The 23,825-nt window shown below is 43.5% G+C and overlaps 1 protein-coding gene across 1 annotated transcript in view; it reads left to right on the top strand.

The window, feature by feature from the left end:
• The first annotated feature begins 532 nt into the window (after positions 1-532).
• The window catches only part of LOC137522957 (myelin-associated glycoprotein-like), a 67,614-nt gene continuing 44,321 nt past the window's right edge, over positions 533-23,825 (top strand). Inside the window, exons 1-4 of the mRNA XM_068243120.1 lie at positions 533-603; positions 2,434-2,530; positions 13,009-13,362; positions 18,735-19,028. Of these exons, the coding sequence (XP_068099221.1) occupies positions 2,491-2,530; positions 13,009-13,362; positions 18,735-19,028 (688 nt within the window). The 5' untranslated portion in view covers positions 533-603; positions 2,434-2,490. The remainder of the gene's footprint in view (positions 604-2,433; positions 2,531-13,008; positions 13,363-18,734; positions 19,029-23,825) is intronic.

The raw sequence follows: 23,825 nt of genomic DNA, 5'->3' as shown, positions 1-23,825 counted from the left end.
AAACCACTGTGCCTGCATTGCTGTGTCCTTGTTCCCGCTGATGTCACCAGGAGCGTACTGCGCAGACACAGACCATACTAGGCCTGCGTAGTATGCTCCTGGAGACATCAGCGGGATCGAGGACATGGCAACGCAGGCGCAGTGGTTTTCAGACTTTAAAGTCTGAAATTCCAGAAGTGAACGGGAGGCGGGGCCGGAGCATTGGGGAGTGGCTGCGCGGGCACAGGATGTCTGGGGGGGACCATTAGAAGCCCCGGGTAAGTTCAACTCATTTTCCCCCGACCCCCCTACAGTATCCCTTTAAGTAGCACAAGCATTGCTATGATAAGGTGCATTACTAACAAGCTTTACTGTTAGCAATGCACGTTACCTTAACAACGCTCACGATGCGCAAAAACCGTGGGTTGCGCTAACGTCATTAGGATGGAGGAACGCTGAACTAGGCTTAGGCTACATACGTATTTCAGACTCTTTCAGGCTCATTACTTCCTTCTCTTACGACAGTCTCTCTTCTTCCTCTTGCACTGTGCCAGCCCTTTGGAAAAGGTTACATAACAGGATGTTACATTTTACTTGATGTAGTCCAGACTTCTGCAAGATCTAGTGAGTATCATCATTCTCCAACTTCATAGTTGATCTTATTTAGGTGTATTATTATTACTGAGTTTATTATGTTAAATATATTTATTGATACATTTCTTTGTATCTACAGATCAATCGTTTTTTTTTTAGATATATTATCTAACAATCCATATACGAGTGTATGATCTATCTGTCCATCTATCTATCTCTGTTTATCTATTTCTTATTGATCTGTTATTCCTTCTGTTATCTAACAATTAGAGATGGCCTGAACTATTCACTGGCGGACAGTATTCTGCAAACGTCTGCTATTCACATTCATAGCAAACAGCAAACATTTAGCGTGTTCGACCCGCCCCCTATACATCATCTTTGAGATAAACTTTGACCCCTTACCTCACAGTCAGCAGACACATGGCAGCCAGTCAGCTAGCACTCCTCCTGGACCCCCCTATCAAAAAGCGGTTGCAGTGGCCATATGGGATTAATTATCTGCTGGCTGCTGACTGTTAGTGACAGCAGGGTCAGACTTGCTGCAGATAGGTAGGGAAAGCATTAGCTAGGCCTGGTTCTTGTTCCTCACTTGCAGTGAAAGCATCCCAAACAGCCCTTTTGAGGGCTAGCACATTGGTCTCCTGTGGTTTTTTTGTGTGTGACTCTCTACTGCCCACTGACATCCAGAGCTGTACACACTACTGCTGTTGCCTCATTAAGTTACAGGCACAGAACCACTCCAGTGCATTATTATTTCACTGTATTCTGATAGTACTATTGCATTTTTCTGTGTGAGACACTCCACAGCCCACTGACACCCAGAGCTGTGCATAATGTGATTCCTGCCCTTTAGGGATTAAAACCGGACTTTGTGTCAACTCCGTAATTTTTGGTGGGACTTTTGGCATGGATCCCCCTCTGGCATGCCACAGTCCAGGTGTTAGGCCCTTTGAAACAACTTTTTCATCACTTTTGTGGCCAGAAACAGTCTTTGTAGGTTTTAAAATGTGCCTGCCCATTGAAGTATATGGCCCTTCGCCAGATTCACCTGTTCACAAACATTTGCGGAAGTTCCCGTTCGCCATTCGCAAACCCCAAATTTGATGTTTGCGACATCTCTACTAACAATCTATCTACTATATATCTACTGTCTATCTATCTATCTATCTATCTATCTATCTATCTATCTATCTATCTATCTATCTATCTGTCTGTCTGTCTGTCTGTCTGTCTGTCTGTCTGTCTGTCTGTCTGTCTGTCTGTCTGTCTATCTATCTATCTATCACCTATCTATTTACCTATCTAGTTATCAATGTTTTTTTTTAGCTATTAACTCAGGCTCATACACACATCCAAACAATATACCCAAACTTGGTCTGTTGGAAGATAGTTGGGCATGTGTACAGCTGGCAAACAACAAGACTACCCTCGACCAACTGATAACAGGTTGTTTGCCAGATCCAACTGGTGGATCAACCTACCCAATTATCGTGCAGGTTGACCATGTGTGACAAGTCTTTTGAACAACATTGTTGTTCTTGAATGTGGAGATGTTGTGCAACTTGTCATTTAGCTTACATGAAGTATATAAGTGAATTGGTTATTTCGTTGGTTGGTGTGTGTGTACATACTTGTTGTGTAAACCACTTGTTGTGTGGTTGTTCATGTTGTGTGGTTGGTTGTGCATTATTTTGGATGTGTGTATGAGCCTTTAGCACAATTTGCCTGTTAATTCATGATCTTCAGACTGTAAATCACATTTTGTATGAGTTGAATAGTGTTGTTTGTGTTGACAAGATCCTGTGGAGAAGCATGGGATCAGTTTGATAAGCTTTTTTTTGTTTGTTTGTTTTGCAGGTGACGCATCACACAACAACAACCTTGACATGCTGGAGTAGTTTTTAAGTAGTCAACATGACAAGATATAATGTATTTCTTTTAGTACTTTTGCAAGGTAATGGATTTCTTTTATATACATTTCTTTATACTGAAGTACAAAGTCAAGGCAAAAATGTTTTCCCACTCCTGTGCAGCATTCCTCATAAGTAGAGTTGGTGATTGGATTTGGGATCCTGCATTTGGAAACTGAGGCCAGGTGCACGCATGGCAGAAATGCTTGCTGAGCAGGAAACGCTGAGTTTCATGCAGCAATGTTAGTATATGGGACGCAGAAGGACCAGCGTTCCATCTGCGATTTACAGTGAGCGTTCTGCAGACGCTTGCAGTGTTGCATAATATGCAGGCTGGCTGCCAAACGCACCTAATGAAAGTCTATGGTAACGCTTATGCTTTTCGTTTTTGAAGCATTTTCTGCAGTGTTTTTATTTAAAAAGTAAAGATCTCTGATTTGTTTACACTTCCTGTTGTCTTCCTAATGATTTTCATATGTTTAACTGCAAAAATGCATAGAAAACGCATATGCGTTTTCTATTAGCGAAGCGCAAACGCATACAAAATGCTCGAAAAATGCATCTGCGAAAAAAAAACGCAAATGCACTAAAGACGTGATACAAAAACGCAAATGCACCTGCAGAAACCGCAGGATTTTAATGCTATACTATGCAGAACACCGCACTTCAGCACCCAAGCTAGTGAACAGGGTCACAGGGTTGCAGTCCACGTTGCACTTCCAAGTCAGAAGGAGGAAGCATCGGAGTCACGTGACCTCCCCATGACCCTGTCCACCAGTTTGGGTGAGGTGTTCGGCATAAATCGGGTTTCCAAACGCAGGATCCCAAATTTGAACAACAACTCTTATCACAAGTGCTTCAGCTTGAACAGTGTTTGCATTTGGTTGAGGTTTCCCAAATGTAGCGTGCTTTATTCAGATGCATTTGGAAAAACAAAAATGTATTACAACCGCTACATGGCTGCAACACATTCCTATATTGTGGTTTATTTACACCGTGGTTCATATACACTGTCACTGAAGCTGTTCCAGTGTCAATTATGGAATTAGCCCACGATCAGTTCGTTGAAGAGGCATCATTTGTTATTGCTGTGTGATTACAACATCGGCAGGAACTTGACTTCATGCTTGGTTTACATTCCCACTGGCACGGCCAGAGTGATTGTGTACTTAAAGGAATACTATCAATACCCAAGTGTTCTAAAATGACAGTGTGTAAATAATGTCTAAGTAGCTGTGTAAACATTTTCCTACTTTTCATGTTAAATATCAGAGGCAAAAGCTGTAATTTATTGAGGGTAGGATTTAGCTATATTGGGACAAATCAATTGCAGAATGGGTGTCTGCTTCAATGCACAGTCAGAGTTGCATATCAGACTACAGAAAGCAAATATCAAACATATCAAACGCTGAAAGCAAAAACAGTATGAAAAGCTGTGACAATTAGTTACATTTCCTCTGCTCTCTTCAGACACCTCAGTCAGAAACACAGGACACAGGAGCTGCAGCTGTTGGGGGCTCTCTTCTCTGTCACACACAGAGCTACACATGGGGCTTGATTCACAAAGCGGTGCTAACCTACTTAGCACGTCTAAAGTCTTTAGACGCGCTAACCAGGGTGCTAAGTAGGTTAGCACTGGATTTCTCAATCAGATCGCGCGCTAACTTTGCGCGCGCAAAGTTTTACGCACGCAAAGTTTTACGCGCGCTAAGTCCCATAGGCTTTAATGGGCACTTCGCGCGGAGCGCCCTGCGCTCTGTGCAGTACGCGCGTAAAGTGTTACGCGCATAAAGTTTTGCGCGCGTAAAGTTTTATGCGCGAAAAGCTTGTTTAGACGTGCTAAGGGGGTTTTCACAGGCGTGCTAACAGTTAGCACCGCTTTGTGAATCAAGCCCATAGAGTTAACTGATCAAGTGTGAGGGGAATTTCCCCTCTCCTCATGGCTCAGTCAGCCATCAGTTTTGGCGTCAGTAAAGTTTGAATGTATTTTGATAACAGTAAACAAAGAAGTTGCTACTAAAATTTATACACCAGTACTTAGCAGCACTTGCCAAACAATTCCTGTGTCAATTGTAAAAAATATGTGAATCGATAGTATTCCTTTAAATAGTACGGACATGCTGGACCACTCAGGAAGTTGGTTAAACTGTCCACTGCACTGTGGGGCTCATGTGTGCCATTCTATTGCATGAATGGCAAAGTACCTGCTGTGCTTAAAAATTGTGCAGGACAGAATTGTGCGTTGCAGTAACACAATGGACACAGATAGATCCTGTGAAAATGGACAGTGTGAATGAGCCAATAGGGAAACATAGGGGCACAAAATTTAAAAAAAAAAAACCTAGCGTTCTGATTCTTTTCAGAATTTAGGGTCTAAAAGCGGTGCAATTTTTTGCAGGCTTTTAGACCCTGAAAACAGGAAAAAAATACACACTGCAGAGATCTGCAGCAGCCCTAGCTCTCACTCACTTCCCTGGAATCCAGCGTTGCAGTTCTCCCTCTATCCTCCAGGTGGCACTGTAACTATGTAGTGAGATCGCCGTCTGTCATCATGACCACAAACGGCGATCTCACCCGAGGGATGCAGAGACTTCGAGGACAGGAAGGAGAATGGCTGCCGGCGTCTAGATCCCCCGGAAGGTTAGTGAAAACGCCCAATGCACGTTATGCTCTGCACAGTTCTGCCGATGACCACTATGAGTCACGCTTGGGGTTTCCACTTCTGACTTGGTTTTTCCACCCCGAGCCTGATTAGTGATACCTGCCAAGGAGGTTGAAATGGCACAGGATAGCGGTAGTAGAATATCGGTAAATTTACTGATATTCTACTACATTCATGTAAATCAATATCAGTAATATTTACGGATATTTTACTATGACCTAACCTCTCCCTACTCTCACACAGAACACTCCGCTAGTGGTGCCTAACCTCACCCCTGGTGATGCCTAACTCTTAACTCCTTTGGTGTTGCTTAACCTCCACCCCCTGTTGGTGCCTAACCTTGACCCCTCAATTTGCATAGCAAATGAAACAAGATGCGTCTTTCACCATTTTCAGCTGCTCTGTTCTGCTGTCTGCTCCAGCGAATAGCTGACAGCAATCATAGGACTTGATTCACATAGCTTAACTACTTCAGGACCACAGGATTTACCCCCCCAAAGACCAGGCCAGTTTTCACAAAAATGGCCACTGCAGCTTTAAGAGATCGTTGCAGGGACACACAACTCAGCACGCAAGTGATCCCCCCCCTCCCTTTTCTCTCCACCAACAGAGCTCTCTGTTGGTGGGGAGTCTGATCGCTCCACAAATATATATATATATATATATATATATATATATATATATATACATATATATATATATATATATATATATATATATATATATATATATATATATCTTTTTTTTTAAATAAATATTTATTTCCTTTATTTCATAATATTTTTCCCTATTTTTTTTTAATTTACTTTGTAATCCCCCCTACCTCCCTCCCTCCCTCCCTCAGCCAGCCAATCAGCGTGATCACTTTTGTGCCACCTAGGGGGACAGCCTTGTCACACGGCTGCCCCCTGTACAGCGCTGCCATAGATCGCAGCACAGTACTCTGCTAAAAGACGGCGGTTTCGCTGTCTGACAGTCTCCTGGCCTCACGTAGTCTTCTTCGCATTCCTGTCCGCAATAGCATCCTGCACTGGCGCAGGGCACTATTGCGGACAGGAACACGTAGAAGGAGACACGTGGCCAGGCCTGCGCAGGCGCAGTGAGCCTGTCAGCTGTAAACGTAACTAGCTGGCGACGGGGGTCAGGAGGATCCCCAAGCGACTGCGAGGGCACGGGATGGCTGCTGGGGGCTGGAAAAAGCCCTGGGTGATTAAAACTAATTTTTTTTCAAACTTACAGAGGAACTCCAGTGAAAATAATGTAATAAAAAAGTGCTTCATTTTTACAATAATTATGTATAAATTATTTATTCTGTATTTGCCCATTGTAAAATATTTTAAATCCCTGATTTACATTCTGACATTTATTACATGGTGACATTCTTACTGTTGGCAGGTGATGTAGCTGCTGCATAGTTTTTTGGCAGTTGGAAACAGCTGTAAACAACTATTTCCCACAATGCAGCAAGGTTCACAGACAGGAAACTGCCAAGAGTACGTACTCAGAGTTTCTTGTGGGAGGGGTTTCACCACAATATCAGCCATACAGCGCCCCCTGATGGTCCGTTTGTGAAAAGGAATAGATTTCTCATGAAAAAGGGGGTATCAGCTAGTGATTGGGATTAAGTTCAATTCCTCGTGGAGTTTCTCTTTAAAGAGACTCTGTAACCTCAAAAACATCCCCTGGGGGGTACTTACCTCGGGTGGGGGAAGCCTCCGGATCCTAATGAGGCTTCCTACGCCGTCCTCTGTCCCACGGGGGTCTCGCTGCAGCCCTCCGAACAGCCGGCGACAGACCCGACTGTCAGTTCAATATTTACCTTTGCTGGCTCCAGCGGGGGCGCTGTGGCTGCTTTCGGCTCCGAACTACACGGAAATACCCGATCTCAGTCGGGTCCGCTCTACTGCGCAGGCGCCGGAAACTTGCGCCCGCGCAGTAGAGCAGACCCGACGGCGATCGGGTATTTCCGTGTAGTTCGTAGCCGACAGCCGTCAGAGCGCCTGCGCAGGAGCCGGGAAGGGAAATATTGACGTCATCTTTCACGAAGGGCTGCAGCGAGACCCCTGAGGGACGGAGGACGGCGTGGGAAGCCTCATTAGGATCCGGAGGCTTCCCCCACCCGAGGTAAGTACCCCCCAGGGGATCTTTTGACGTTACAGATCCTCTTTAAGGATCCCTTTAAGTAACATAAAGCATGAAACAAACAAAAAGAGTTACACAATTTGTGTAATGCAAGCTACATAACTCAAGTAATTACTGGTAATATCACCCTGCGCTAACTGTGTACTGCAATTTTACCAGAACTTTTGAATCACGCCCATAGTGTAAACTGCCCTTTATGGTGAATATATCAAATGCCATTATAAAATTAAAATTAGACAGTGGGGTCGGCTGAAGTGAAAAACACACTGAAAAATGTATTTACTTTGTGTTATACAGTATTAGCAGCTTTTTTAAGCCCTGGGCATTTGCGCAATCACCAAGCCTTATGTGGTAATTGAAAGGTCAACACATTTTATTTATAATTGTTTGTACATTCCTTCCCTTAAAGAGAGTCTGAAGCGAGAATAAATCTCGCTTCAGACCTCATAAATAGCAGGGGCATGTGTGCCCCTGCTAAACCGCCGCTATAGCGCGGCTTAACGGGGGTCCCTGCACCCCCAAATCCCCCTCGATACAGCCGGGGATCTCTTCCTGGTTGGGGCAGGGCTAACCGCCGCAGCCCTGCCCCACGCGCGTCTGTCAGCGCGTATCTCCGCCTTTCCCCCGCCCCTCTCAGTCTTGCTTCACTGAGAGGGGCGGGGGAGAGGCGGCGATGCGCCGCTGACAGACGCGACTGGAGGTAGGGCTGCAGCCGTTAGCCCTGCCTCCGTCTGCGACCAAGTCTGCGACCAAGTGTCGCAGTGGGGGGTTTGGGGGTCAAGGGACCCCCGTTTAGCGGCGCTATAGCGGCGGTTTAGCACGTGCCCCTGCTATTTATGAGCTCTGAAGCGAGATTTATTCTCGCTTCAGAGTCTCTTTAACTCCCCCCCCTCCCCTTTTGGCTTTTATTATTATTATTACTTGCTTTTTAAAGGCTTGGCTATGTTGCTTCATAAGACTCTTTTTCTCAGGATATGTTTGTTTATTTTTTTTTTACCATAATCTAAAAATTGAGAGTTTCATAAAGATCTGCTAAATCTGGGTTTAACTAAAATGATATTTAATTGTGATCTTTATCTTTTGAGAAAATTGTTCTGGATGTTTTCATCTCCCCCCCAAAAAAATTAATATATTTTTCAAACTTTACTTCTAGCAATCTGTCAGACTAATCCGAAAGAAAAGTAACTACCCAGTATTTGGTGAGGCATACAGTATCCTCTTGTATACAGCTTACTTACCTCCATTACTTTTTTTTAGATCCATCCTTTGTCCTTTTACCCCTTTTTATAATTACAAAAAGGCATGCATACCTTGAAGCATCATTAAAGAGCAAATTAATATTAAATGGTGTTTCGTCTGATAAACTGGGCTGCAATAGTCCTTAAAGAGGAGCTCTCTGCCATACTATCTTAGAAAAAAAAAGGGAAAAAAAGTAGATAAATACTTGCTTTACTTACATAACATATTCATTGCACTGTCCACGTTTTGATTTTAGTTATTTTTCTACAGTAAAAAAACAGAAAATACTTCTTAGCATTTTCCATTTTATCTGTTGCTATTTTGAAGCCAATCCTGATGTCATTTCCTCCCTTACTCTCCTCTACCTGATTGTGTATGCATTGCCCGCCCTCCACTATAGAAATTGCATTGTCTCAGCATGAGAAATATTGGCCAACCAGGGAGGAACCGAGGTGTGGGAGGGGAAAACAGGAGGGAAAGAGGCGTCAGCCAATAAGGCTGCATTAGTTAAGTCTGAGGGGAAAGTAGAGAAGCAAAAAAGGACAAGCCAGCACGCCATGCAACTTCCTTTGTGCAGCAGATGTACAGTACCAAATAAGAGTCAGGTAAACTGGGGAATGATCATTTATCAACAAGAAAAGTAATAGTGATTTTAACTGTTGGATTGCCTGGTTAGCATCCTTATTACTTGATTACCAGATAAAAATAAAGAATTGATTTTTGATTTTATATTAAAAAAAAAAAAATCTTTGAATTCAAAAGTAGACCAGCACACTAACATAATTGAAATCACATTAACAATACACAGTACATCAAAGTAAATTGGTCACAAAAACAGACAAAGCAGTGAAAACAAACAGATACAACTCTGGTTTACACAATTAATTATCTGGAAACCATTCGGCTGTAGGAACAATGGCAAATGGCAAATGAGCATAATGCCTGGGATAGAGGACAGATAGCTGTCTGAACGACAGGTCAAATCGATCATTTCCAACAAGTCCCATCTGATTGCAGATCATTTTTCTGATACAAAATCGATCAGAAAAACGAACGGACCAGGCTGTCAGAAATTATCAAATCGACCCATCAATCTGATGGGATATTGCATAGTGTGTACTAGGCGTTACAGCACAGTTGAGCAAAGGGGCAGTGCAGGTGCAGCACAAGTTAGCGGAGAGCCGCAGCAGTGACTATATCATTACCCTGACAGTGCCATTTCCGACCTGCATCCTTGGTCAAAGGGTATAGTGAGGAATGGCTCCTGTGAGGCTGCTGTGTCTCTTGTCCATATTGTGTAAGTTTATATACTCAATAACAGCTCAAAACGCCTTCACTAGACACCCGGGCTGGCGCGGATGACATCAAGTGGCTTCTGCCACTGCATCAATGTATCACTTCACAGCTGCCAACCATATGGGGAATAGACAGCAACAGGGGCAAGACCCCTGACCACTGAGAACCAATGTCATTCAATTGGCTAATGCACACTTGAATGTGTTTTCCCATGCAGATAAAAACAAACAGTATTAAAACACATTACATTTGCTTCTGAGATAAAACGTGCATGTTTTCACACATACAGACACACATGGGGCCTGATTCACAAAGCGGTGCAAACTGTTTGCACGTCAGTGAAAAGCCCTTTATCACGCCTAAACTCAATTTAGGCGTGATAAAAAGAAACTCGCGCGAAATTCCCGCGCGATCGCGCAGCGCATAGCGCGATGCGCCCATTAAACCCTATGGGCGCTGCGCGCGGAAAACTTTGCGCGCGGGTCTTTGCGCGCGATCACCAGCAAAGCGGTGCTAACTCAGCGGTGCAAAGGTTATCACTCCTAAAGTCTTTTAGGCGTGATAACTTGGTTATCACGGCTTTGTGAATCAGGCCCATGGTGTGCAGAAAACGCATACAGAAAACCGACAGACGAGTGTGCTCCCAGCCTCAGCTTATTACACTCACTCTGTCCATCTCTGATGGAACAGAACTGGTTCTGCAGACTCCTCCAGCATCAATGCAGTACACAGCACTTGGGGAGGGGGATAGGGTCTGGGGGTAGAACAGTGCTGTATGCAAGATCCCGTGGAACACTGAAAAGGAAATATCTACAAATCTTAGTATGATTCCTTATCAGTGGCTAATGCAGTCATTAGAACAATTGTGCAGAGAATAGAAAGCTTTTTCTCTCTGTGCCCTTAGTTGTCAGTCTCTCAGGTCATGGAAAATAATCTTCTCTTCCCACGGGGCCCCCTTCTGCTTCTAGGCCCACCTGCGGCTGCATCCCTTGCAGGGTCCATTGTTACACCCCTGGACAGCAAAAAAGGAGCTTCTTTTAATGTAGACACAAGCACAGAGCAACATAGTAGATTCCAGTAGGCGGGACTTGAATTAATCGGCAGTGTCCAGCAGGGATATAACATGTATCTAAAACAGGGGTCTCAAACTCGCGGCCCGCGGGCCATTTGCGGCCCTCGATACAATATTTTGTGGCCCTCGCCGGCAAAAGCTTCCTTATAGTTCGCTTCAGTGCTCCCAAGTAATCTGCCGCATCCCCGCCGCTAAACGAAGGCTTCAGAGCCCCCAAATCGCCCGGGGGACAATCCGCCGGCATTTTCTGGAAGGGGCAGAGCTTTCAGCTTCAGCTCTGCCCCTCCTGACGTCAATCGCCGCATGGATCGCCGCCTCTCCCCACCCCTCTCTGTGAAGGAAGAGTGAGAGGGGCGGGCAGAGGCAGTGATGTGCCACAATTGAATTCAGGAGGGGCAGAGCTGAAAGCTCTGCCCCTTCCAGGAAATGCCGGGGGATTGGCCCTTGGGCGATTTGGGGGCTCTACAGCCCTCGTTTTGCAGCGGGGACACGGTGTATTACTTGTAATGGGAGCACTGAAGCGAACTATAAGGTAAAATAGGCAAAATAGTTTGCTCCAGTGTGCTGCTGATTGTGAAATCCCTTATGCGGCCCAGCCTCATCCTGACTTTGCCTTCTGCGGCCCCCAGGTAAATTGAGTTTGAGACCCCTGATCTAAAATGAACAGAGATGTGTATTAGTAAGCAGCCAGGAGGAGCATAGAAAAGGAGTTAGAAAAAGTTAAAGCATTGAAAACCAATATAAAAATAGATAACACAACAGAAATAGTAGCAACAAGACCCATCCTCTATAATAAAACCCCTGTGTCCCTGCGTGTGCTGTCTCTGTGTAGCTGGTCTGTGCTATTTGCTATTGCGCATGTGCGCAGCATGGACCCAGCCTCACAGAGACAGGAGGACAGGGCCAGGGAGCCGGGCAGGCGCGTGAGCGGGCGGCCGGGTGTGCGGCGAGTGTGGTGCACGCATGTATGCAGTATCATGCGGCGGGCGGTGGCAAAAAACAGACCCTAGAGCCCGTTTTTAAACGGGCTTGGGTCTACTAGTTCCTTAAATAAAAGTATTAATGCAATTGGGTCTTGTTACTACTATTTTTGTTATGAAACAGCGATGTGGAGCGGGACGAGGGAAGTTTTAGGATTGTCCACGGGCTTCCCTCTACCTAGGTATAGTTGGCCATACATACAGTACAAAACATTTCTCATTTGATTCCTTGCAGATTTGATTAATCTCCTAGGAATCGATTCCCCAATATGTCAGATCAATCACTATTTAATCGATTTTGATTATAAATTGATCTAAAGAATTGATCAGACAGGATAGAAAATTTGAAACAATTAGGGGCGGAGCAAGAGCATTGGCAGATTGATGGCCTGTAGCTTTTCACTGCATTGAACAGTTCAACTCTGCAGTCTAATGGATTTTCAATAGATTCCCTACTGGAACCTATTGGAAATTGATGTGCAGTGTATGGTAGGAATTGATTCTTTTTGAAATGATTCCAGAAAAGAATCAACCTTTTTGCAACATTAAGTGGAAATCGATAAGTGTATGGCCAGCTTTAGTATCTGGCCTCTTTGTTCACTACATATTTTCTTTCAAGAGAACCCGAGGTGGGTTTGAAGAATATTATCTGCATACAGAGGCTGGATCTGCCTATACAGCCCAGCCTCTGTTGCTATCCCAAACCCCCCTAAGGTCCCCCTGCACTCTGCAATCCCTCATAAATCACAGCCACGCTGCTGACAAACAGCTTGTCAGAGCTGGTTGTGTTTATCTCTATAGTGTCAGTCTGCTGCTCTCCCCGCCTCCTGCAGAACTTCAGTCCCCGCCTGCATCCCTTTCCTCCCTGCTGATTGGAGGGAAGGGACAGGGGCAGGGACCGGAGCTATGCAGGAGGCGGGGGAGCAGCTGAGACTGACACTACAGATGTAAACACAGCCTCACAGCATGGCTGTGATTTATGAGGGATTGCAGAGTGCAGGGGGACCTTAGTGGGGTTTGGGATAGCAACAGAGGCTGGGCTGTATAGGCAGATCCAGCCTCTGTATGCAGATAACATTCTTTAAACACACCTCGGGTTCTCTTTAACCATGTTTTCTCCTTTACAACCAGCTTATTTAGGTCAACTGAAGAAATTCAATTTCCCATCTGAGGTTGAAGCTTTAATTGGTTCTTGTGTAGAGATCCCCTGCTCAGTCACCAAATCCCCAACAGAGCCGAAGAATGTGAAGGTGGTCTGGCATGTCCGCAACGCATTTTTCAAATCAAGAATCATTTGCAGCTCAGATCAGTCAGAAGTTTCAGCAAAGTACGCCGATCGAGCAACACTCATAGGAAATCCAGAAGACAGCTGCACTTTCCAAATCTACAATGTGAAAGCAAGTGATGCACACGAGTATTACCCAGCAGATGTTAAGCAACCAGCCTTTAAGGAGGCTCCTAAGTATGTGAACTTAAAGGTTACAGGTAAAACATTCTATTATTATTATTTCATGTATGCAGCATCAGCATATTTTTGTCACGGCATATACGGGACATTGAACAGGGCACATAATTTACTGTCCCTTAGCAGGGCTCGTAGTCTCCACTTGGGTCAAAATATAACAGTCTACAATGTCCCTGCCATATTGCCTCGTAGCCTCCGGAGAAGCGACTGTTTGTTTCGGAACATGTGAGGCAGGCGGGGACTGGCAGACGGACGTGTACAGGACATTATGAGAAGAAAATAATGAGTCCAGGAATAGGAATTGGACTCTATTGGAATAGCATGAAACTCAGCTGCAAACAGTAGGACCAAGACCCATATGTGGTCAGTCCAAGCAAGTAAACAATATAAACAATATAATAATGGCAGTATTTGTATAGCGCCTTTCTCCTGTCAGACTCAAAGCGCTTGCAAGGCAGCCACTAGAGCGCACTCAGTAGGCAGTAGCAGTGTTAGGGAGTCTTGCCCAATGAACTCCTTACTGAATTACTGGCTTACTGAACAGGCAGAGCCAAGATTCGAACCCTGGTCTCCCGTGTCAGAGGCAGAGCCCTTAACCAGTACACCATCCATCCATTGCATTAGTGTTTCCTACAATAGATAACACTCTCATTCCACTGTAACCACACCTTTACCTCTGATTTACAGATCTGTAGGCTCCAATACCCTCAGACTATGCAGAAAAACAAAAAGGTATAAAATAACTTCCTTAGTGTAGAAGTAAAAGTATAAAGTCTTTAATCAAACCTTCAGATAAAATACCACAATAAACACTCACCTTTGTGGATCCTAAACTCTTTAGGACCCACCCACCGGCTATTCACGTTTCCCACCTTAGTGGTACTATATCACAGGTCATCAATTGCTCCCCAGTCAGTAACGCTTGCACTCAGCCTGACCAATTTTGGTGTCCTACCCAGGGAGTCCCTGTATACTTTTTGTTTTCTACATATTCTGAGAGTATTGGAGCCTGCTGCCAATCTATACGGGGACATTCAAGTTACAGCTTGCCTTCTTAACCAGTTCAAGTCCTAACTACAGTATATTCACGTCATTGTAAGTGGCTCCTGAAAGCCACACGACGTGAATATAAGTCACTTTAATGAGCACGCGCCTGGGCTCATTTACCCCCCTCCCTCTAACTACACTAATTAAGGATTCCCTCCCGGGGGTCCAATCCTCCCACCCCCCGCTCGATCCCCTGTAATTGAGCATTCCCCCCCCCCTTCTTCCCCCATGCAACAACGCAGGATTAGCATGTAAACAGCTCACCTCGCCTCGTTCCAGCGTGCGATCAGCCTCCCCTCCGTGCATTACCGCTGCCTGTGTCATTATGCCCAACAGATCGGGTCCCGGCTTGATGACGTCATCAAGCCGGGACCCGATCCGTTCGGCATAATGACACAGGTAGCGGTAACGCACAGAGGGGAGGCTGATCACACGCTGGAACGAGGCGAGGTGAGCTGTTTACACGCTAATCCTGCATTGCAGCATGGGAGTAGAAGAGGGGGAGGGTTGGGGGGTTAGCATTTGGCCACACATGCCTATCTGAGGGGGGGGGGGCACAAAGGGTGGCATGTGGCTATCTATAGGGAAGGAGGGGGGGGTGCAGAGGCACACTTGGCTATCTATGGGGGGGGGGGGGGGCGCAAAGGGTCTGGCTATCGATGGGGAGGGGGGAATAATGCAGCACATCTGGCTATCTATGGGGGAAGGGGGATTAAGCAGCCCATCTGGCAATTTATTTTTGAGGGGTGGATGGGATCAAAGGGACACGTAGCATTTTATATGGGGACGCGGCTAATAGAGGCACATCTGGCTATACTGGGGGGGGGGGGGTTAAAGGGGCACACCTGGTTATCCATGGGGTGCAGGGAATAGATGGTACATCTGGCTGTCTATTGGAGGGGGGAGAACAAAGGAGACACCTGGCTGACAATGGGGGTGGGGTATAAAGGGGCATATCTGGCTAACAGAGGGGCACATCTGGTCTTTTTATATAGGGGAGGGGCTAATAAGGGGCACATCTGGCTATCTATACTGGGGGGAGATAAAGGGGCACACTTGACTATCTATAGGGGGAAGGGGGAGTAAAGGGGCACACTTGGCTATCTATGGAGGGGGGAGGGGCACATCTGGCTAACTACGGGGGTGGGAGCTAATAAATGGGCTTAGTTTTTTTAGTATATGTATGCCTTCAGCGTATATTACAGCTATTTCGGCAAATACAGCTTGTGATTACTGATAAAGTACAATGCATAAAAAAATAAAAAATACACCTTTATTTACAAATAATATATTGTTGCCATACATTGTACTAGGAAAATAAATTAATTGTTGAAATAAACAGGACACATGGGCAAATAAAATGTGTGGGTTTGATCTACAGTAAAACTTTTTATTTTCAAACTGTAAGGGCCTGATTCACAAAGCGGTGATAACTCAGTTATCACGCCTAAAAGACTTTAGGCGTGATAACCTTTGCACTAGCAAAGTTATCACCGCTTTGTGCTCTAACTCGCGCGAAGCTACCGCGCGTACGTGCGTACGCGCAAATGCGCGCGCGCAAAGTCCCATAGGGCTTAATGGGCGCTTCGCGCAAAACTTTGCGCGCGGGAGTTCGCGCGAATTCCTTCAGATCACGCCTAAACTAAGTTTAGGCGTGATAAAGGGCTTTTCACAGGCGTGCAAAGTGTTTGCACCGCTTTGTGAATCAGGCACTAAGTGTTGGAAACTGGGAAATAATGACTTTTTCATTTTTTATTCTCCTTATTCATTTTAAAATGCATGCAAAATAAAATAATTCTTAGCAAAATGTACCACCCAAAGAAAAGCCTCGTTGGTGGGAAAAAAAACAAGGTATAGATCATTTATGTGTGATCAGTACTGATAAAGTTATTGGCTAATGAATGGGAAGCGTGTGAAATGTTGAAAATTGCTTGGAATTTTTGTGGCTTAGCTTAGCGGGTTGAGCCCGCGTGGTGCACTAAGGCTGCTTTTCGGGTGCCTCTCCTTCCCCCCTGGCTTTTGGACAGCTGATCCTTTTTCAATATATTCTGCGTAAGTTGCACATCTCTTACCTCTTATACTTTGCACTTGGCACTTTATGTACTACCTGCTATAGATAGCATATATAAATTACTCACCTTTATTATATTAAAATATATTGCAATTCATTATGGTTGTTCATTTTGCACTTTATTAATGTTTGATTGTTTGTACACATAATCTATTAAAGAGAATCTGTATTGTTAAAATCGCACAAAAGTAAACATACCAGTGCGTTAGGGGACATCTCCTATTACCCTCTGTCACAATTTCGCCGCTCCTCGCCGCATTAAAAGTGGTTAAAAACAGTTTAAAAAAGTTTGTTTATAAACAAACAAAATGGCCACCAAAACAGGAAGTAGGTTGATGTACAGTATGTCCACACATAGAAAATACATCCATACACAAGCAGGCTGTATACACCCTTCCTTTTGAATCTCAAGAGATCATTGTGTGTTTCTTTCCCCCTGCATCTCTCATGCACTGAAGTTTCAGGCTGCTCTTTTCTTCCTGCAAACAGCTTTGCCTTTGTCTGTAATTCCTCAGTATGTGAAAGCCCAGCCAGCTCAGAGGACGATTTATCCAGCTTGTAAAAGATAAGAGAAAAGAGAGAAGCTGCCCTAATCTAAATAACACACAGGCAGTGTGCATAGAGGGGCCTGGAAGGGGGAGTTCATAGCAGAACCACAACACTGAAGAACTTGGCAGCCTTCCAGACACAGGCCGACAAGTCTGACAGGGGAAAGATACATTGATTTATTACAGAGACTGTGATAGCAGAAAGTGCTGCAGTAAGCCAGAACACATTAGAATAGCTTTTGGAACTTGTAGGATGATAAAAAACAGGATGCAATTTTTGTTACGGAGTCTCTTTAACAATAATTTATTATATACAGCTTCACTATTTTGTGGTTGTGTATTTTCTAACTAACGTTATCCACAATTATCAAATTACCTTGATAGACAGAGCGGCACTTTATTTGGCACTTTATTTGGCCTGAGGAAGTTGGCTGGGTCACACGAAACGCGTTGCCAGTGCTTAATTACTATTAAAATTATTTTTCTAAAGTGATTTGTCGTCTATGAGGTAAGCCAACTCTTCTTTTTGAATTTTATTGTTTTTAAAGTCTTTTATATACCTATTGGGCGCCTCTTCACCTCCTGTTGTACCGTACTCCCCCCCGCTCCAAAGTGAGGGGAGTCCCACACATCTAACCTAAGGTGGAATTCCACCACCTCATAGGTCTACAGTGTATGGGATCTTTCCAAGAGAGCGACCGGCTCCAGGACTGCTGGTATACCTGAGTGGAGTCAGGTTAAGATACTCCACCTGCCTAAAGTGGTCGGTTGCCCCTCGTGCAACCCACCTTTGTGAGTATTCCTTTGTCGAACCCCCCCCCCCCCCCCCACCTTTTCGAATTTTCATCTTTTTGTGACATACTGCACCATTTGGGCTCCCGTTGTTTTTGTGTTTTTTCCCCAGTACTCCATTCTATCCATGAGGTTCGTCATGTGTAAATATTAAGCCGTAAATATGGAAGCTGTTTCTCCTTTTTTGTCAGTATTTATGATTTTCCAAGATGGCCATTTTTGTGGAGGTTTTCTTGCTCTGTTTTTTTATAGCATTGAACTGCGAATTTAGCAATTTCTATCATCCCTTATCCCAACTTCAGCAAGTGATTTCCCCACATTTTTATTACCACAAATTACATGAAAGCAACCATATCCAGTAAAATCCAAATAAAAGTTTATTGGTTTTTTTTTTCTTTCTCTTTATAATATAAAGTGGCTGGCTTTTAACTCATATTCAAAGTGTTTTTTTTTCTTTTTCTTTTTTTTTTTTAGTCAAACATCTTAAAAGGGAACTGTAGGCAAAATAACATAATGATTAATATATATTTTTTTGAATTTATAGATTATTTCTTCAGTATTAAACCATTGTAAAATCTTTCCTCTCTCTTATTTATTTGCTGAAATCCATCACAGACAGCAACATCTTTAGTACTGGCAGGTGAACACTGCAGAATGTTCACTTACTGAGAGTTCTAAAGTCAGTCGAAAAGATCTCAGGTCTCCCAGAATGCCTGAGGGGAGAATTCAGAATGATACACAACCAAGGCTAAGCCTCAGTTGGAGGGCGGGGCTACATAGCAATATATATCTATAGGGAGTGTTTCTGAAGCTGAAACCAGGATATATAACAGAAAAGTGGCCATCCTGAATAACTTACTGCATTTTACTATATGTCACTACACTTCCTCTTTAACATGTGCATGTTTCAAAATGCCAATCTTTTTTTTTGCAGAAAGGCCATCTGAGTTGATGCTGTTAGTGCCTGAAGAAATGATTGTGGGCGAGCTAGCCCAGTTGACATGCTCAGTAGAACACACCTGCGCCTCTCGTCCACCTACCATAAACTGGACCATCAGTGGATTGTCTGTGAAGGAAGATCACAAAAACCTTGGAATGGGAAAATGGAGGATGACATCTGAACTGACCTATGAACCTTCTGAAATGCACAACGGATCAAAGATTCAATGCGTAGCAACATTCCCCAATGAGCAAATTAGGCAAACTGCAATCACTCTCAACATTAAAAGTAGGTTATTCGTTATTTATATACACTGCCTGTCAAAAAAAAGAAGGTCACTACCAAGATTTACAAAAGCAAGTAGGCCGGGGCTGCTGCAAGTCTAGGTTCAGTAACGTTATGCGCTCAAAGAATGAGGTCAGCTGACTACCTGAATATACTGAATGACCAGGTTATTCCATCAGTGCATTTCTTCTTCCCTGATGTTCAAAGATGACAATGCCAGGATTCACAATGGTCAGATTGTGAAAGAGTGTTTCAGGGAGCATGAGACCCCATTGCCACTCGTAAATTTGCTACCAAAGAGTCCAGACCTTATCTCCACTGAGAATCTCGATGATGTGTGTTAGGGAAGAATTTGCATAGTAGTCCGACTGTCCCATCATCTCTACAAAATATTGGGAAATAATGATTACAAATCTGGACAGAAATAAATGTTGGGACATTGCAGAAGCTAATCAAATGCTGCCACAGGGAATGCAGGCCTTAATTAAAAATTAACGGTGGCTCAACAAAATATTAGCGTGTGAGGCTTTTTTTTTTTTTTCAATTTGTATGCAAGTTGTAATGTATGAGGGACATCTGAAATGTAACAACCATTTTAAAGCAATTGATTAAGGAACTATTTTATTTATTTATCTTTAGACACACTGGACCCGATCCAGTTCACATTTTCACAAGTTTTTCCCTATGTGATATTTTCACATCTTCTAAATAAAATGGCCTCAATTCACTAAGATCATGCTGGAGATAATAGGGCAAGAGAAAACTTACCTCCACATAAGAGAGAGTTATCTTACCTCTTCATTCCTTAAGTTACCGCCTCTGTAGTTATTTTACCTCCTCTGTAGTTAATTTACCTCCTCTGTAGTTAATTTCACATGCAGTTAATAAACAGCCTGTCTTTAACTCTGAAGTTATTTTAAGGATTGAAGAGTTAACTTAACCACCCTGGCGTTCTGATTATATCGCCAGGGTGGCTGCGGGAGGGTTTTTTTTGAATAAAAAAAAAACTATTTCATGCAGCCAACTGAAAGTTGGCTGCATGAAAGCCCACTAGAGGGCGCTCCGGAGGCGATCTTCCGATCGCCTCCGGCGCCCAGAATAAACAAGGAAGGCCGCAATAAGCGGCCTTCCTTGTTTTGCTTATATCGTCGCCATAGCGACGAGCGGAGTGACGTCATCGACGTCAGCCGACGTCCTGACGTCAGCCGCCTCCGATCCAGCCCTTAGCGCTGGCCGGAACTTTTTGTTCCGGCTACGCTGGGCTCAGGCGGCTGGGGGGACCCTCTTTCGCCGCTGCTCGCGGCGAATCGCCGCAGAGCGGCGGCGATCAGGCAGCACACGCGGCTGGCAAAGTGCCGGCTGCGTGTGCTGCTTTTTATTTGATTAAAATCGGCCCAGCAGGGCCTGAGCGGCGACCTCCGGCGGTGTTGGACGAGCTCAGCTCGTCCAGACCGCTCAGGTGGTTAAAGACAGAAGAGTTAACTTTAGGTTTGCCTGATGTAAAATGTTTCCTGAATACTACATGCCTTATCACCATGGTAACAACTCTAGAAGAGTTATTAAAGACAGGAGATAAGCTTAGTGAATTGAGGCCAATGCCTTTTAAGCCACCAGCAAGCAAGAAAATACTCAGGATAATTTTGAGGGCTCTTTCACAGTGCGACGTTAAAGTCGCACGTTACAACAACATGTAACGCTCAATAACTTACAGCAATGAAAAATCAATGGGCTGTTCACAGTGCCGACGTTGCGTTGGTGTCTAACGCTGCACGTTAAATGAAAGTGCTGCATGCTATGCGTTATACACGTTTTTAGCAGCGTTAGACTGTTTGCACATGCCCAGTAATGTTTTCTTTTTTTTTAACGCATGCGCCCGTTTCGTTCTATCACTGTGCAACGAAAACGGCGCACCAAACGCAGGGTTACATAACGTCCAAGTTATAGTCTTTCAATGCGTTGCATTAGGGGCATGTTATGCGACCCTAACGTCGCATCAAACGCAACGTCTTACTGTGTAAGAGCCCTTACAGTACCACTACCTTTTCCCCAGCTTTGTAGGTGAAAAATTATGTTAAACAGAAGATAAAAAACGATCACCTAGGAGGAAACTTAGGAGAAAAGTTGAATTAGTTCAGGTTCAGAGGCCAATATGCAATTAACTTTTTCTCCTGAGTTTTTTTCTTGGTGATATTTTTACTTGTCAATAATCTGCCTTTTAAACCACCAGCAAGCAAGAAAAATACTCAGAATAATTTGGATAGTATGTTTCCATCTACTTTTTGGCCACATTTTCAATTGCAAAGTGCTGGAGAGTTAGTTTAAATAGAATAATAGAAAAAAATATCTCATAGGAGAAAACGTCGGAGTAAATGTTAATTGTATATGGGCCTAGGGGCCATATGCTTTTTCACCTGACTTTTCTCCCAGGAGATAATTTTTCATCTCCAATTTAAAATAACTTTTCAGCACTTTTCAACAAAAAAAGTACCAAGAAGATGGTGAAATAGTACTACTAAAATTATTTTGAGTATTTTCTTGCTTTCTGCTGGCTTAAAAGGAAATTTATTGACAAGTTTAAAAATATCACCTAGGAGAAAACTCAGGTGAAAAAGTGAATTGCATATGGCCCTAAATGTCAGTGGAGGTAGATATTCTAGCCCTGCCAGGGCATAGTCCAAACAATGGCCCTTATTCAATTGACGTTTTCTCCTGAGTTTTCTCCTAGATGATATGTTCACATTTTAAATAAAATGCCTTTTAGGCTACCAGCAAGTAAGAAAATACTCAGAAAACTTGAATTGGATCAGGCTCTATTTTTCATTTTCTCTTTAACCTTCCTGGCGGTAATCCCGAGCATTCTAGCCGCAGGAGCTCTATGCAGAGTATAGTGCACAGTGAGCGTTTTTACTCACCTCCCGGGGGATCCAGACACAGGCAGCCATTCTACTTCCTCTCCACCGAGGCTCTGAATCACTCTGGTGAGATCACCGTAGTAGAATATATGTTTTTTACATATTTCTTGAAGCTGCCAGGACACTAGGGCTTTCAGTATATTCTGAGCATTCTCAAAAAATTAATGCTAGGGTCTATTTTCATGGTAGGTCTTTTTTTCAGAAAAACAGGGTATTAACATGTGAGTTGCTGCTCCCTTTTCACCAGGCAGATATGCAGGTGCCACAGTTTCAAGCTCTTGTGGCAGTGTCACTTGTCCCCGACCAGCGCAATTCATGCTGAGAGATATACTCACATCAAAGAACTACATCTCCCGGCATGCATTGCAGCGGATGAGAATGCCGCTGCAGGCACTTCAAACTGTTGCAGCTGCAGATCTTCCTGGAGAAGATCTAGGAGCCCATAGAGGTGTGTGTGTGGGGAAGGGGGGTTCTGAAGAGCAGCCCTCTTAGGTTAAGAAATACTTGTTGTCATCCACCCATAGGCCACATCCTTTATAACTTATGGGGGGGAGAGTAGTATCTTTAACCACGTAAGTCTATCTGGATGGATATATCCGTCCAGATACACTGTGCTGCTCCTGCTGCCTGAGGCACGTGCTCCCGCCACCTGCCGTTAGCCCTCACCCCATCAATGAATGAGAATATACTTCCCATTCATAGATCTAAGTCCCCCCGAAGAAAAACCGACAGCCTCGTATCAGAGGCCTCAGTCTTTTTGCAAAAAAAAAAAAATAATAATTCCCGTCCTCTTTTTAGTTCCTGGAAGTGAGATTGTTCGCTTCCAGGACTTTTTGACTGTGGCCACCTTGTGGCCATATAGTAAACTACACCCACATACATTTTTTATTAAATATTACATTTAAAATTAGCTGTTTACCTCCCACACCAAAAATTACCCAAATAAATATTTTAATAAAAAAAAATTACAATAAAAAACAACAACAACAACATAAATAGTTACCTAAGGGTCTGAACTTTTTAAATATGCATGTCAAGAGTGTATATTATATTTGTTTAAAATTATGAGCTTGTAAATAAAATATCGGTGCCATACATTGTGATAGGGACATCATTTAAATGGTGTAATAATCGAGACAAATGAGCAAATAAAATACAAGAGTTTTAATTACGGTAGCATGTATTAATTTCAAACTATAATGGCCAAAATCATTATCTGAGAAATAATTATTTTTTTCCATTTCTTCCTTAATCTTCCTGTTAAAATGTATTTAGAAAAAAATAATTATTTGCAAAATGTATCACCCAAACAAAGCCTAATTAGTGGCGGAAAATATATATAGATATAGATCAATTAATTGTGATAAGTAGTTATAAAGTTATTGGCGAATGAACACTGTAAGTGGTTAATATTTTGTTACATATGGGCTCAGGTTCCTTTAAAGAGAGTCAATGAGATGAAAATTTTAATTGAATCATATGCAGCTTGGAACTGGAATAATCAAAATCAGAGGGAAGTGTGTTTAAATGGCCTAGTTCCAGGCTTCATAAAATGTACATTGAGGGCCCTGACACAACAGGAGTGTTTTTGATTTTTTAAAAAATGCTTCCAAAAAATCGCAAACGTGACTATGTTGACATAATTTTACCATGATTTTAAAGCAAGTCAATTGAAGTGTTTTTAAAAAAATAAAAAACGACCAACAACACGCTCTGCGGGGTATCAGAGCCCATTCACACTAGGGGGATTTGTGGGTGTTTACAGTGGATTGCCGAATCGCCAGCAATCGCTAGCGCTTTGAAAAGTGCTAGAGTAACTAAAAATATATGGCAATGATCTCACTGCCACGATCGCCGACAATTTGCAATTTGCTGTAGCATTTTTTTA

Source organism: Hyperolius riggenbachi, chromosome 6, assembly GCF_040937935.1.
Source record: "Hyperolius riggenbachi isolate aHypRig1 chromosome 6, aHypRig1.pri, whole genome shotgun sequence".
Classification (NCBI taxonomy): domain Eukaryota; kingdom Metazoa; phylum Chordata; class Amphibia; order Anura; family Hyperoliidae; genus Hyperolius; species Hyperolius riggenbachi.
The sequence above is the reverse complement of the archived record's forward strand: the minus strand, read 5'-3'. Positions and strand labels throughout refer to the sequence as shown.